Source organism: Lissotriton helveticus, chromosome 5_1, assembly GCF_964261635.1.
Source record: "Lissotriton helveticus chromosome 5_1, aLisHel1.1, whole genome shotgun sequence".
NCBI lineage: Eukaryota > Metazoa > Chordata > Amphibia > Caudata > Salamandridae > Lissotriton > Lissotriton helveticus.
This window is the reverse complement of record NC_136065.1, coordinates 1,689,522,063-1,689,537,505: the sequence shown is the minus strand read 5'-3', so window position 1 is coordinate 1,689,537,505 and position 15,443 is coordinate 1,689,522,063. Positions and strand designations below refer to the sequence as shown.

Sequence of the window (15,443 nt, the reverse complement as noted above, 5' to 3'; positions counted from 1 at the left end):
TTGTGAAACCACCGCTTTTTTTCGTGGCGTTTTCTTCGAGTGCACGTGGCCACAGGCACGCGCTTTTGGCCCATACACTTTCATGGCCATCTGTTCCTCAATGTCCCTCCCACCCTTCGTTTGATCTTGCCGCGAGTTCAGGCTAATGGCCCTCCCCCAGCACAGAGCGCGCATCGCGGCCGCACAGCACATCAAAGGGCTTCTCCCAGCGTGTGCTGTGCGGCTTCTCCTCCCCTAATTATGTGGCCGGCCGTACTTGTGTTTCCCGGCCGCTTCCCGGCCACTCTTGTATTTAATTAGCAGCAGCAGCATTTCTCCTGCGCCAGGCCACATCAAAGGCCCTGTGCCACTTTCACCCACACAGCAACACTTACAGGCACGCAACGCCACTCACACCCACGCAAGCCCACTATCATCCACGCAACACCACACTCACCCACGCAACGCCACTCACCCAAGCAACACCACTCACACAGGCAACGCAACTCATCCACGCAACCCCACTCATCCACGCAACGCCACTCATCCACGCAACGCCACTCACCCAAGCAACACCACTCACACACGCAACACAACTTACCCACGCAACGCCACTCACACACGCAACGCCACTCACACACGCAACGCCACTCACACACGCAACGCCACTCACACACGCAACGCCACTCACACACGCAACGCCACTCACACACGCAACGCCACTCACACACGCATCGCCACTCACACACGCATCGCCACTCACACACGCATCGCCACTCACACACGCATCGCCACTCACACACGCATCGCCACTCACACACGCATCGCCACTCACACACGCATCGCCACTCACACACGCATCGCCACTCACACACGCATCGCCACTCACACACACATCGCCACTCACACACGCATCGCCACTCACACACGCATCGCCACTCACACACGCATCGCCACTCACACACGCATCGCCACTCACACACGCAACGCCACTCACACACGCAACGCCACTCACACACGCAACGCCACTCACACACGCAACGCCACTCACACACGCAACGCCACTCACACACGCAACGCCACTCACACACGCAACGCCACTCACACACGCAACGCCACTCACACACGCAACGCCACTCACACACGCAACGCCACTCACACACGCAACGCCACTCACACACGCAACGCCACTCACACACGCAACGCCACTCACACACGCAACGCCACTCACACACGCAACGCCACTCACACACGCAACGCCACTCACACACGCAACGCCACTCACACACGCAACGCCACTCACACACGCAACGCCCCACGCAACGCCCCACGCAACGCCCCACGCAACGCCCCACGCAACGCCCCACGCAACGCCCCACGCAACGCCCCACGCAACGCCCCACGCAACGCCCCACGCAACGCCCCACGCAACGCCCCACGCAACGCCCCACGCAACCCCACTCACCCACGCAACCCCACTCACCCACGCAACCCCACTCACCCACGCAACCCCACTCACCCACGCAACCCCACTCACCCACGCAACCCCACTCACCCACGCAACCCCACTCACCCACGCAACCCCACTCGCAGATTGTGGGTGCAGATTGTGGGTGCAGATTCAGGGTGCAGATTCAGAGAAAACTCAGCAGCACCACCACCATTGCAATGCAATAGGTCTCGTTTTAACGCAAATTTAAGCTATAGGCCTTGTAAATGACAAAGCCTTTTATTTATGTTCCAAAAACCAGAACGCAAAAATAAAGGGCATTATCATTTACAATGCTAATAGTTCAGACTCGCGTTATTGCGAGACCTATTGCATTTCCAATGCTTGTTTTTTTTTTAACATCATTGTACTATCCATGCCTGAAAAATCCTCTGGTCCCTCGTATTCCAAATTAAGGATATATTCATCAAACTCTGTACTTTTATTCTATTCTGTCCATTTAGGCTGTTTGCCTCTTTCCTTCACAGGTTATACCTGCCTTTCTTTTGTACCACCTGGGACACCCATCAGTGACTTGCAGGATACACCTGTCTTATTCTCCATCAGTCCCGAGACATCTCTGTGTTTTTGTTTCTTGTAAGATTTGCCTCCTGGACCTCTATTATGTGACTCATCCTCCTCTGAGAAAGTTCAAAATTCCTCTTCCTTTACAGCTTAATTTTTCCTTTTCTCTGTTTCCATTAATTTTTTAACGGTCTCCTGGACCTCATTCCCTATTTCTTTGTCAGTTAACTGTCTAATCACCTCCTTCTCCACATCTTGTGGTGTTACATCACATTCTTCTGCCATCTCCTAAATTCTTTATTTTACCTCACAACTTCCTTAATATATACCCTCTTTTATATATTTATTTTCGAATTCAAAACTGACTTGTGTCAAAATTTACTGTTTTCTGTCTCTTTCTGCGCACCAATCGGCAACCATCAGCTGTTAAGTCAGCCGATGCTGATCAGGGACACATTGCCATACAGGCATCATTACACTTCCAGATGAATGCCTAACAAGGCCTATTGCCTTCGGTAAAAACAAGAGCGTCTGTAGATTCTTACGTAATGTGCACAATACGCTTTAAAAATCAGCCTTTGCCGCATACGTCACCAATACTGTCTCCTTCAAGGCTCAGTATGAGCCGCTCTCACCCGCTGGCGCAGTTTCCTCGAGCTCCTGGCGCGAGCAGCTCTCACACAGCTGGACCCATTTCTTCTAGCGGTCTGTGCGACAAGCCCTCATGCGCTGGAGCCTTTACTTTCTCGGCCCGAGCCCCTGCAAATTACGATGGGCCCAAGTTTAAATTTGCTTTAGTTTGAAACTCCCTTCTTAAAAATTCACATTTTCTCCCCGCTATTACTGAACACCTCATATTTAATAAGACTAGGCCACACCCGTTTTGCCATTAAACCTATTATACCAGAATACCTAACTTAACTAAAAAAAACAATCGAGTTCTTAAACATACATACATTCGTACATACACGCATACATACTAACCATCAATACCAACATAAATCTTTTTACAAATACCTTTATAAATCACACTCTACTGCATTCATATTTAATTGGCTTTAAAAATATACTCCTCTGCTCATAAGCAGCAAACCAGAGGATGAGGTGGGAATATTGGCGATGTATGTACTCCATAGATGTTCTATTGTTCTATGACTTCATGTTGTTCTATTTGAAGCTTTTAATGCTTCTAATAAGTGGTAAACAGTAGGTTATGTGTAATGCTAGCCTCCTGTCTAGATCTAAAAATCACACAAGTGGCTTAAACGAGGTTCTACACAATGTATTTTGTGTCTGGGGTTGTCCACAAATACACATATTCGCCACCTAAGCAATTTGAAATGCCCAAACTTCGCCTAAAAAAATAACAAACTAGGGACTATGTGCATTTATTGCCCCTTTGAAAAACTTGTAAATTGCATTTCTATACTTTTTTTTCAAGCACTTCGGTTTATTCTGTCATTACCAACACAAACTCAAGCACACCAATACCAGGATGATTCTTGTTGACCGGAGTAGTTATGATATGGTGCGTCCCATATCACCATCACAAGTTGGAGAGATTTCAGAAGAGCTGTAGTGCAGACGAGATATCCTCTCCAGGCTACAAGAGCAAATTCTCCACTGCCACAAGATCGCATGGGCTTGGAGAGATATGCATCTAATGTGTTCAAGCAAACATCCATCCTACCAAATGTCAAGGAGAAGTTTTTTCCGCTATAACTTCTTCATTTGGCAAAGTTTGATGTTCCCTTCCATAATTGAACACCTTGATGTAGTTAAAGCTTACAAAAGGAATCCTACCCAGATTTGCTTTTTTCTCAGTTCCAGTGATAAAGGATTTTTGGAGGGCGTTGAGAATAGAATGTCTTACCTCGGTGAAAAACAGCTCATAAATGGGAGAGCTTATTAGACCCAAAGATTATAATCGATCTCAACACCAAAGTATGTAATAAAGCAATAGTGTGGTTCTGGTTACCAAATGTAAACTGTAAGGTACATGAAATGTGAATTTCTCAGATGATCTTGGACATCTGCATTCCTTAAATATGTTCAGGAAAGACCCAACTAATGTTAAAAAAAAAAAAATAGCAATGCTAATGCCTGGCCTCTAATCAGACCACCTCCCCTATGGAATTGTATGATCGTTCATACAAGGTTGTTGAACTCCAATGCCCGTTTTCTTTTATTTTTAAAATATATTCTTGAGGCATCTTGACCACACCTCTCGTGGAAGGCAGCTTCTGCAGGTGGGTTAGTGGGATAAAGGCCTGTTTACATGAACCAAAAAGTTTTCATGTGAAATAGGGCACTCATGCGAACAAATTCAGCTATGGTGCTGATGTTGTTCTTTTACTTAACAATAAAATAGACTCTATTTTTTATGCCCGCTTTTTTCAGAATCCTTCCATGTCTGCATAAAGTCATTAGAAAAGGTGTGACGACTGATGACACCTATCAGAAATATTTAGTCTGTGTGAATTGGCGTTTGCTTGGCATGCTGTCCTGTATTTGTGTTCCAGTTCGACCTTGGAGCACGTAGTATTCCATCCTAAATTTCAGTGATTGGCTCACTGCAAGTCTAGCTTGATATTGCCTTTTATTGACTGAATCTTGATTTTGTGTAGGTCCGTCTTGCTGGGGTTTTTTTTTTTTGTAGAGTTTTATATAGCGCGAACTAGACCCGAACCGAATCAGAGCGCTTTACATAGCACAAGTTACGTATTTTTAAAACAAATTTTTTTTACATGAGGACACACACTTTCATGTTTTTTAGGCACGGGGAGATTAAGTGATTTGCCCAGAATCACAGGAGGTTTTGGCGTCGTTACCGAGACTCGAACCCAGATCCCCAGATCCGAGGTCGAGCGCCTTAGCCGTTAGGCCAACTCCTCTCTCCTCTGCTCTCTCAACTCTTCCTCTCTTTAATTGGCAGATGAGGTAACATTTCTCTACTGCTTATTGTTTGCTCTCCTTTGTCTGTGCAGCTTCTTGTCTACACTAAATTCTTGCTTTTAATGGTTCTCTGATGGTCTTTCTGCCAAGCTACAGCCAGGGCTCCTAGTTCCTGGCTACCACTGTGCTTTTCTAAAACAATAAGTGCTCTGTGTTGAACTAAGAGGTCTGCAGATTGTTGTACCTTGGACTCCTGGAGAGCCAGCCTCGTCTTTCAACCCCAGTCCACTGATGTTTCTGCCTCTTGACGGTCCTTGATGATTAGTTGGGAGTATATTTATCTACGATTTCTGGCTAGCATGTATTAGGATGTCAGTTTCTGGAGGTGGTCAGAGTTTTATTCCGTACGGTTTGCAAATAGTACACAGGGCCGTAGGAGGTAGAGGCTGAATCTGCCGGCCTGATTAAGTACCTGTAGGAGTCCGTTTTATTGGGCATTCTGGCGTAGATAACAGCACAGAAGTCCAAACGAGCCATTAGCAGGGCTCTTGGTACATTTGTGTCGTGGTCAGCTTCCAGAACAAGCAGATTTTCCATAGAAATGAGAACTGGAATTTTGAATTCGTGCACACGTTGTCTATTCATACGAGGAATTTGTCTAAATAAAATATGGCTAGTATTGGTATATTTTGATTTGAGATTTTTGTGGGTCCCAGTGTTTTAGATCTTTTTTTAACGGCATGCGGGCTAGCGGTTTTCCCGCTGCGCGTTGCGATTTTGGAAATCCCGCGTTACGTGACAAGGTCAGCTCGTCATCCGCGTAGCGCAGGTTACGCCCATGACGAGCTGACCTTGTCATGAGCGCAGAAGGGGTTAAAAACTTTTTATTGAAGATCCATGAAGACACATAACAAGGCACATATTATACCGCAACACACAAACAAAAAACAAATAAGAATAAGATACAGAAAAATCATGGCACATATTCTTAGTGTACTACATTTGAACATAATACCCATAAAATCATAACAATGACAATGAAAGCATTTTACCAGTACAAAGAAAATACACCTATCATACAGGTAGCCGTCCAGGCCAACAGTGAGAATAAATTCGGCACAAATTATACATCCATATAGGCCCTAACTGGTCCCCAAATCTCTTGTTCCAGTTTTATTTTCCGCCTGCCTTTCACAGCATACAGACTATACTCAATATTAAATATTGACTGGAATCTGGCTCGCCACAGTTCGAAAGAAGGAGCATCCTTTTGCAGCCATATTGAAGCAATACAAAGTCTAGCCACAGCTGTAGCTAAAAAAAATCAAATATCGAGACTTACAGGCTAGGTGATTGGTTACTGATCCCCCCGCAACCCCTATCAATACCTGGGCAGGAGATCATTGTACAGGCCCGCCCATAATCTCTGCTAGAAACCTTTCTATGTGTCCAAACAAAGAACTTAAATGCCTACATATAAATACTGACACGGCAGCCCAGCCGTGGAGAGGAGCACCATCGATAAAAAAGAGAGGCTGTGGAGTGAAACTTCGTCACACCATGCAGCACAGCGCTCCAGATGCACATTGAGCCCGTCTTTAAATGCTCTGTAACCTACCAAGGACAGTAAAATGCTTTTAAATTTGTCAATATGCATCAACCTACGAAGGGAAATAATTATGCTCACATGAGGGACTATACATCCCATAATGCACCAGAAAGAACATTGCACTAAGCACAACCCACTAAGGCTAAGAATGGAAATAAAAGAAGCTGCAATGTGAGCTAATGATGACATGTTTATTCAGCAGCCCTGGAAGAAGAGGAATGGAACCTCGAAACGCGTCGGCACAAAGTACTGAATATCGGAACATTAAGACAAGCTGCATTCCAATGCCAGAATGGTGAGAGCGCTGTTGTGTGCCTTCTTGAATGCTCACGGGCACCTTTGTTTCTATATAAAAAACATGTGCCACATCAGCAGCATCACATCCACAACGAAAACACTTGCCTGCATTAGGTCCTCCCCCATTTAGATATTTTGGCTCGGGTATAGTATAGGTCAAAAACTGTCTTATAATGTTGGGTAACAAAATTTGCTGACAAAAAGTCTCCCAGCTAATTCAATTGAAGTTTCTAGCCGCGTACCATAACACCCCAGTCTAGTATCCCATTAATTTTGGGCCTCGAGATCATTTCCACAAGTATCAAGCAAAAGAGTATATAAAACACCAATCCGTGAATTTTTCCGCACTGCCTCAATAAGAGGGTTCGCATGGAATTCCCAACGTGTTTTAAGCAAATAGTCACAAATTTGTAAATATTTGAAGAAATCAAGCCGGAAAAGTTGAAAAAGCTCCCTTAACATATCAAAAGATTTAAATCCCTGATTACAAAATAAATCGCCGACAGAACGAACACCTCTAGCTCGCCAATTATCTACCACCCGGTCCCAAAATACCGATGGGAGAAGAGAAGTTGCAGTAAGGGGAGTGTACCAAGATACCCTTTCCATCTTAAACTTCTTCCTGACGGCAGACCAGACCTTATAAGCAGCATTAAGAACTTTAAATCTAGTGTTCTTATAATAGCTCCTGTCAAGGTTAATAAAGTCGATTTTTAGCTTCACTACCCAACAACATTTGGTAGATAGAAGGGGATTCAGCCACACAGGTCGGTTCTGTCCCAGTAAGTAATATATTCATATGTTGCAGCATACATGCATAATAATACAGCGTAAAATCGGGAACAGCCCAACTCCCTTGCAGCCGCGGCAAGATCATATACCGCATGGCTCTCCGTGATTTACCGTGAGCCCATAGGAACCTCGTACATAAAGATTGTAACAAAGCAAGGTTGACTCTGGAGATATCCAAGGGCACGGCCCGAAAGAAGTATAGTATTTTTGGTAGAATTAGCATTTTAAGAATATTACATCTACCCACCATCGAGAGATATAAGCATTCGCATCGATCCAGTTGTTTGCGTGCAGCCCCCAACAATCTTGTCCAATTGGCCTCTACTAATGCACTTAGGCATACCCGAATCATAATCCCAAGATAAATCATCTCATTCAAAGCCCTTTGATCCTCGAATGCCACTATATTAGCGCAGAGAATGTGTGTCTTGGCTGCATTTAATTTATACCCTGACGCAGCCCGATATTGTGCCGCAAGTGATTCTATTTCAGGCATAGCAGTTGATTGATTAGGTGTAACTACGGCAACATCATCTGCATATGCAAAAACACGATATTGATCTTGCCTCACTATTACCGATTCGATCTTAGGAGTGTATTCTATCATTTTTGGGAACGGGTCAATATATAGGGAGAATAACAGGGGAGAGCCGGGACATCCCTGTCTTGTCCCACCTGTGATTTTCACAGGCTTGGATTCTAGGCCCATTACACAGATTCTGGCAATAGGTTGACGTTATAATGTTTGCAAGGCAGAAAGAAACCGTTGCCGAAGCCCCCCCCCCGCCGGCGCATCACCGCCCATAAAAATCCCCATGAGACCCGGTCGAAAGCCTTCTCGGCGTCTAATATAATAAGGCTAAACGCATCCCCATTGCAATTAGCATTATCCAACAATGTTATAACTCTGTTAACATGGTTCGTTGTCCCCCGCTTGGGGATAAATCCATGTTGACGATTTGATACAAGCGGTGTTATAACTTTCGACAAACGGTTCGCCAGGATTTTTGAATAAATCTTCCCATCTACATTCAATAGAGAGATTGGGCGGTATGAAGCCGGATGTTCCGGAGGCTTGTCTTTTTATTTTTTTTAATACAACAATACTGGCTTTATCCCAAGATGCCGTGGACGCACCTATCTGACCCAATGAAAATGTGGCCAACATGTCGTATTTCAAAACTCCAAAAAAGGTTTTATAAATTTCTAGCGGGAGTTTGTCCAGTCCTGCCGCTTTACCGGATGCAAGTTCATTTACTGCTCTCTCTAGCTCTTCTAATGTAATAGGAGCCTCCAACATCTTAGCCTCCAACCCCCCCAAGTTGTTATCGCAGAACCGCTGGATCGGGGGTCCCCCATTTGTGAATCATATTCTTCCCGGTATAAAGTACCTCATAAAAATCGTGGAACACCTCAAGGATCTCAGCCTCCGATTCAACTGCTATCCCCCGTGAATTAACCATTGACCTAATTCTCTGGGAGGCCTCTTTTGATCTGAGTTTCTGTGCAAGACAGCATCCACTGGCCTCCCCATATTCATAGTTCAGTTGTTTTTTAATTAAATATTTTTTTGCTAGCTCTTTGCTCCAATGGAGATTGATTTTAGCCTTGCACTTAGCCACTTCAGAAGAAAGGTCAGTGATATCAGAACCACCTTGTATTCCCAGCCTCAGCTTTTCTTCTGCCACCACCAGGGCTGAGTAAAGTTCCTGTAGTGTGATCCACAATTGTTTTTGTATCCCAAACACACCCTGTCCCTGTGCTACCACTATTGATCCGAAAAAAGTGTTCGATCCACTCCCTCATATACATGACAAATTTGTGATCTAGCAATAGTTTCCTATCAAAAGAAAAGCCTTGTGGTGCTAATGGGGTCCGGGGTAATGCTAAGGTTAGCACAAGGGGGCCGTGATCTGAAGTTACCCGTGGGTATACCTGTATGCCAGCATTCAGTAGTAAATGTTTCGGAATAAGAAAATAATCCAGCCTTACAAGCTTCTGATGGGGACAAGAATAAAAGGTGTACCAAGGTTCATCACCCCTCAGATGAGCCCAAGCATCCAAGGTGGATGTTCAAATCCCCATAAACAATCAATGGGGTGGGCCATAAGGCCAATTCTACATTAAGCCATTGAAGGATCCAAGCTTCATCAAAATTTGAGCCGTAGCTAGAGCATATTGTACATTTCTGCGGCCCGCTAATACATTAAACTATGGCCCACCTCCCTTGTTTATCAGCGAATGATCTGCCCGTACTATGAATATATTTTTTGCTAAGATTGCAACACCCCGTGATATGATGGATTGCTCAGTGCTAACCAGTACCGTATACCCCAACTCCGAAAGTAACTTCCTTTTGGCCCAAGATATGTGGGTTTCCTGAATGCATATCCAGTCGCAATTTGAGTACTTGCAACTCAATCGCCACCCGCTGTCTTTTGTCAAGATGGTTCAAGCCCCTAACATTCAGGGAACCAAGCCGAATACCTCTACCCCCCATCTGTATATGTTGAGCTTTGTTGCATATGTGCCAGAAACTCATTTTTTTGCGCACCGCAAGAGTGTGTCCTCATGGATTTTTTCCCACTGCCCCACCCTCCCCCCACCAGGACCCCCCCCCCACCTTCCACCTCTCCCCCCCCCCTCCTCCACCCACTTGTAGGAATAAGGCCATGTCCTCCATGATGGAGAGTATTTGTGAACTGCCCCCTCCCCGTAGACTCCACCCGCGTTCCAGCCACCATAACATCTTTTTTTTTTTTTGCCCCCTTTTCATGGCACATCTGAAACAAAGTACTTAACTGTAGAACAACAAAAAAAGCTATTCATATTTGTACCGCAGTGTATTCACTGAATCACGTGTAATCATGTACACTGCTAATATCACAACAATTGCACTGATTTGAAATCCACCCCTGTAGACAACCCTCCTAGCCAAAAAAACATATACAATCGAATTCATATTCTTTTCAGATTGTTTTAAAAAAAATCCTGTGCCATATTCTCTGATGTAAAGTACCCAGTTTTTTCTTTGTGAATGACTTTCAACTTGGCGGAATTTAAAAGAAAAGCCTTGCTGCATTTAGCCTGAAAGGCAGTTATCAGCTGCCCCAATCTCCACCTTTGTTGGACTGTGGCCTGGAAAAAATCGGGGCGCACAAAAAAATCGCACCCCTTGCCAGACCGACGCTTATCTGGCCTGGCCAGATCATAGAGAGCTTCTCGCAGCAGATAATTATTGAGGCAGATTACAATTTCCCGCAGGCGATCTACTGTGTGCCCCCCAGGCCCTCCCTTTCTCACACGCTGTGTAAATGGAACCGGTGCGCTCTAATAATCTCCGTTTCCCACGACCACCCCTTCAAATCCGGGAAGGCCTCTTTAAACATTTCAAGAACAGTCTGACATCTTACCCTTCCTTATTCTCGGGAACTCCCAAGATGCGGAGATTGTTCCTTCTTGATCTATTTTCAAGATCAGTCAACTTCCAATCTATGTCCTCTTTGGTTTTTTGTAATGTTGATATAGTTGAGTGCTGCTGTGCCAGTAAGTCTTCCACCCCCGAAATCCGCTCTTCTGCCTCCACAGTTCACGTTGTTATTTCCGCACATGATTTTGCTATGCGGCGCACTGTATTTTGGAGTTTGCGGACCACCCCCTGCGTACGAAGACCTTCAGCTCTCGTCTCATCACGATGGGCCATAATCACCCTATAGATAGTGTTCAAAGTCACTTCCCCATCCAGCTCCTCAGGCATACTAGCGTTATTTTCCACCTGATCAAGCTGCGACATAGAAGACGGTGACCCATCTAAAGTGAGCTGAACAACAATAGACATAGTTTCTTGAAGCAAAGCGTTGCTGGGCTCTTGTACCTTCCTGACGGTCTCTTGATTCATAGAGTGCACCAGGGAGAGTTAATCATCATCATCATCCGGATGTAACTCCGTTTCATCCCCCATTCACCGGGTTCACTCAAATTATTGTTGTCATTTTTGATATATTTGATAGGTCTGACGTGGAGTAAAACTTCCCTCCGGACCCAGCAGATTCAGCATCGTTCGTCCCGTCCGTCAGAAAATTCCCACTACCCTCTATACTTTCTGTATTGATTGTGCATATTAGGGCTTCTCCATCATTTAATACCCCCGCCATGGGCGTTACAACTGGCATTACAGCAGGCCTCCCACCCAGGCTAGGTATGGCAGATTTACCACTCGCCTGAACCTGATCATAAAGTTTTTCTGAGTCTGTTTCAGGCCTTGCTACATTTGGTACAGCCCCTGGACATTTCACATTACTGTCATATACCTCTCCCGATGAAGACTGTGGCGACTGATTCACCGGCTTGCCTTTGACTGTTGGATTTTTTTTTTTTTAATATTGCTGGCACCATTTTCTCCCTTTGAGAGGGGTGCCTTGCTGACGATTTCTAGCACCATGCACTTTCACTGGAGCCTCTTCTGCCGGCAGGCTACGAGAATCTGCACCTTTATCCATTGTCGGCTCTGCATTTTCACCACTAGTTCCACGAGCTCCATTAGCTGTTTGCGGGGGAGCCTGAGTAGTTGTATCTACCCCCATATTAGGAGCGTCAATGGCCGCGGTAATTGCATGGGTTCCACGGGTCTTTGCTCCTCTTGTGCTCCCCTTCGGAGCCATTCCCCCTCTTGTGCTGCTCCCACTTGGGGACGATTTCTCCAAAGCTCTATCCCAGAACTCACGCCCACAATCCGACTCTGCACAGCTGCTCCGGGTCAAAGCACTGCTCACTCCACGTAGTCTGCCGCTTTCGCTTGCTGCAATACGAGAACGGTGCCGCCAGGTAATCGCGGCTCCGAGAACAGCTCCGCTTCGCCGAGCGAGGACCGCTCCACTACACTGGAGCTGAAGCCGGCATTCACAGCAACCGAGGCCACCCAGCAATCGCCAGAGCATCCCAGCCACATATGCGTGATTTCAGGACTTTGTGCACACGCTGAGAGCAAAAACTAACCACGGGTAAGGAGACCACAGGGAGAGCAGTCCACACACAACTCAATCGGCCATCTTGCCTCTCTCCTTGGAGTTTCTAGTGGGCTTTCTAAGCTTAAGCCTTTGGTAAGTTATTTTATCTCAATCTGTGTCTCTGGTGTAATGTGAGATTAATGACAGGTTCACGTGTGCTGTGTGTTTGTTAATGAGTGCACTTATGGGTTTATATATTGTAGGGCGTGATTTGGTTGAAACGCACACGCTTACTCACTCACTTCCCCTTTCAAGGCCCACCACCCTTTTGAACAAACCAAATGAATGGGATAGCTGCTCCCCAATGTGAGCATAGGCTATTTTCCTTAGTTGCAGCAACCGGAGCCCATTGAGAAAATGACTGTTATTTGTCACTTTGTTGACTAAAATGGTATAATAATTATTTATTTTAATTCACAGCATCAAAAGTCGAGGAGGATGAGGATGACGACTTGCGAGAGCTGGAGGCTTGGGCATCCTGATTAAAATGCAAGTGAGACCACCCGCTTTGACCACAGTGCGGCATGACCAGAACAAGCGGGACTATCCAGTCTGACCCTCGGAAGGATAGCTACAGACTGAGAACCTTCACTGCTCACGCAGACTGTAAACTCTGTACATAAGACATAGACTTTATAGAAAATAAATTTTATATCTGAGAAACCTATGTGGATAAACTGGTGAGATAGAGGAGGAATGTGGACGGTGCAGGAAGATTCCAGAGTAGAGTAGAGTGAGGGTTGAAAGTTCCAGAGGAATTTTTAATGGTTTTTGAAATGCAAAAGGAGAAGGGAAAAGTAAGAAGATGTGCCAAGAAGTGGTGCTGGAGTGTCCGGAAGGAACATTTAGTCGGTAAAATTAGGGGAATTCCCCCCCACCCCCCAAAAACAAATTCTGGATTGGGAGAGGGCAAATGCACCAAAGAAAATTTCAAAGGCTAACTTACTGGGAGGAGGAATCTGATGCCAAGAATGAAGATTTAATGAGGAGAAATTCAGGAAGTCAGAGGCCAATATTAGTAAGTTTAGGAGACTTTCCAAGGATGAGCAAAGGTTCCACAATGGGAAATGGGGGTTAAAGGAAAAGTAAGATGCCGCGAGGTGGGAGATTACAGGAGGGAGGTATCTAGGGTTGAGGAAGATTCCTTGGATAAAAGAAATGGAAGAGTGGGTCCAAGCAAAGATTCTGTGGAGGACAAGCGAAGAAATCCAATGAGCCGTGCTTCTTGAAAGCCAAACAGTGATTTCACAGTTACAGCTTATGGAAGGGGGATGATGTGGAGATTTGGGGGGGTAAGTGCTCCCCGGAAGGAAAATCCATTTGTAGAACATGCGGAGGAAAGGTGTGACTATTAGGAAGGGGGGGGGGGGAATAGTTAGAGAGAAGACTGTATGGGAGCATATGGAGATCTAATTACAAAGAGGAAGATTCCATGGTTGGAAAGTAATGAGAGATGCAGTGAGCAAACTATGAGCATTCATTTGAGGAGACATTCCAGAGGATTGACTGGGTGTACGTACTTAATTTCATAGTAGACATAGGAACATGCCAGAGGTACTAACATATTAAAGGTCCCTAACTCTCCACAAATTTCTCACACTGGTCTCTTGCTTTGTCGAGAGGTGACTAACCATGCTGTCTGTCATAAAGCAGGGCCTGGGATACATTGCCTATACCAGATTTCACTGACCTGGATGTCAAATGGTGCAGGATCTGCAGCTGTGCCTGGTTTGGCACTCTATCTTCCACTTCCTCTCCACTGCACCTTCTCTCTCTCCCAGGAGGACATGTCTCTGATCACACTTATTTTTGGAACTTCAAAGACTAGGAAGGGTGTTTCAGTGGAATCTGGCATCAAGGAAGCTGTGTGTGCACCCACAGAGAGTCTAGATAGGATTCCTCTCTTTCTCTCTTTCTCTCTGTCTCACGCATACCACTCCACCTCATTCGCCTGTCTATTCTCATTCCTCCATGTTTCGTCTTCACTCATTGCCTCTTCTTTTTCTCAGCCTTCTATCCATTTATGCATTTTGTTTCTGTACTTATACCATCTTTCCTTCTTGTCTCATCAGTCCTGTTCTGTAGATGATGTGTTTTTTTAATGTCTCCATTGTGCCTTTTCACAAGCAGCCACAACAGTTTTCAGAAAAGCTGGTCTTCTCCTATTGTCCTTCCTCACTTTCTTTCCCTTATTTGATTTTCTTTGTTTTTAACTCTACTACCTTTCCTTTCTCCAATAGTTTTACCGCCTGTCATAATTCCCCCTCTTTCTGCCACAATTGCTCCTACACCATTTCCTTCGCATCATGGCATTTCCTTTCTACTTTATCTCCTTAATTGTATTTTCTTTTTTTTTAGCGCCCTTTCGGTTCCCCTGCTTTCTTTTATCTTCTGCTGTTCATTTCACCTCTTCTGCCCTGTCATACTCTTTTCATTCCTTTTACCCTCTCCTCCTTCCTCTAACCTATTTTCCCCTCTGCCATCTCCATCCCCCCTCCCCCCCACAGAGCCGAGGGTGTGGCTCAGTTCTTTTGTGCTGTTGTAGATCACATTTCAAACCTGCTTGGAATTAGTTTTCAATAAAATGTGAAGTTGTACGTTTCTCAAATTGTTATTGTCTTGTTCACTTGGGAGAATCTTGCGCCAGAGCTCGGATCCTGCTTGCGAGGGGCTGTTACTTACTGTCCTTTCACCCTCTTGTTCCAGCATCATAACAATTTGCTAATGGTCCACATGGGAAGGGCTCTGGATATTAACCATCCCTTTTACTCCAGAGAATCACTTTTTGGTACAAAAGTGTTAGTGTCCTCGGTGCTTTCCTCTATTTTTCCAAACCTCAAAGGTGTTTCTC

At 45.3% G+C, this 15,443-nt stretch overlaps 1 protein-coding gene across 3 annotated transcripts in view; it reads left to right on the top strand.

Moving 5' to 3' along the window:
• CHMP4A (charged multivesicular body protein 4A) overlaps nt 1–15,194 on the top strand; it is a 51,909-nt gene extending 36,715 nt beyond the window's left edge. The window contains exons 6-7 of one of the 3 annotated variants that reach the window (XM_078644931.1): nt 6,700–6,792; nt 13,013–15,194. In XM_078644931.1, the coding sequence (XP_078501057.1) occupies nt 6,700–6,792; nt 13,013–13,074 (155 nt within the window). In that variant the 3' untranslated portion in view covers nt 13,075–15,194. Of the gene's footprint in view, nt 1–6,696; nt 6,793–13,012 lie in introns of all 3 variants that reach the window. The other 2 variants (XM_078644930.1, XM_078644932.1) reach the window with 2 other exon arrangements.
• The last annotated feature ends 249 nt before the right edge of the window (nt 15,195–15,443 follow it).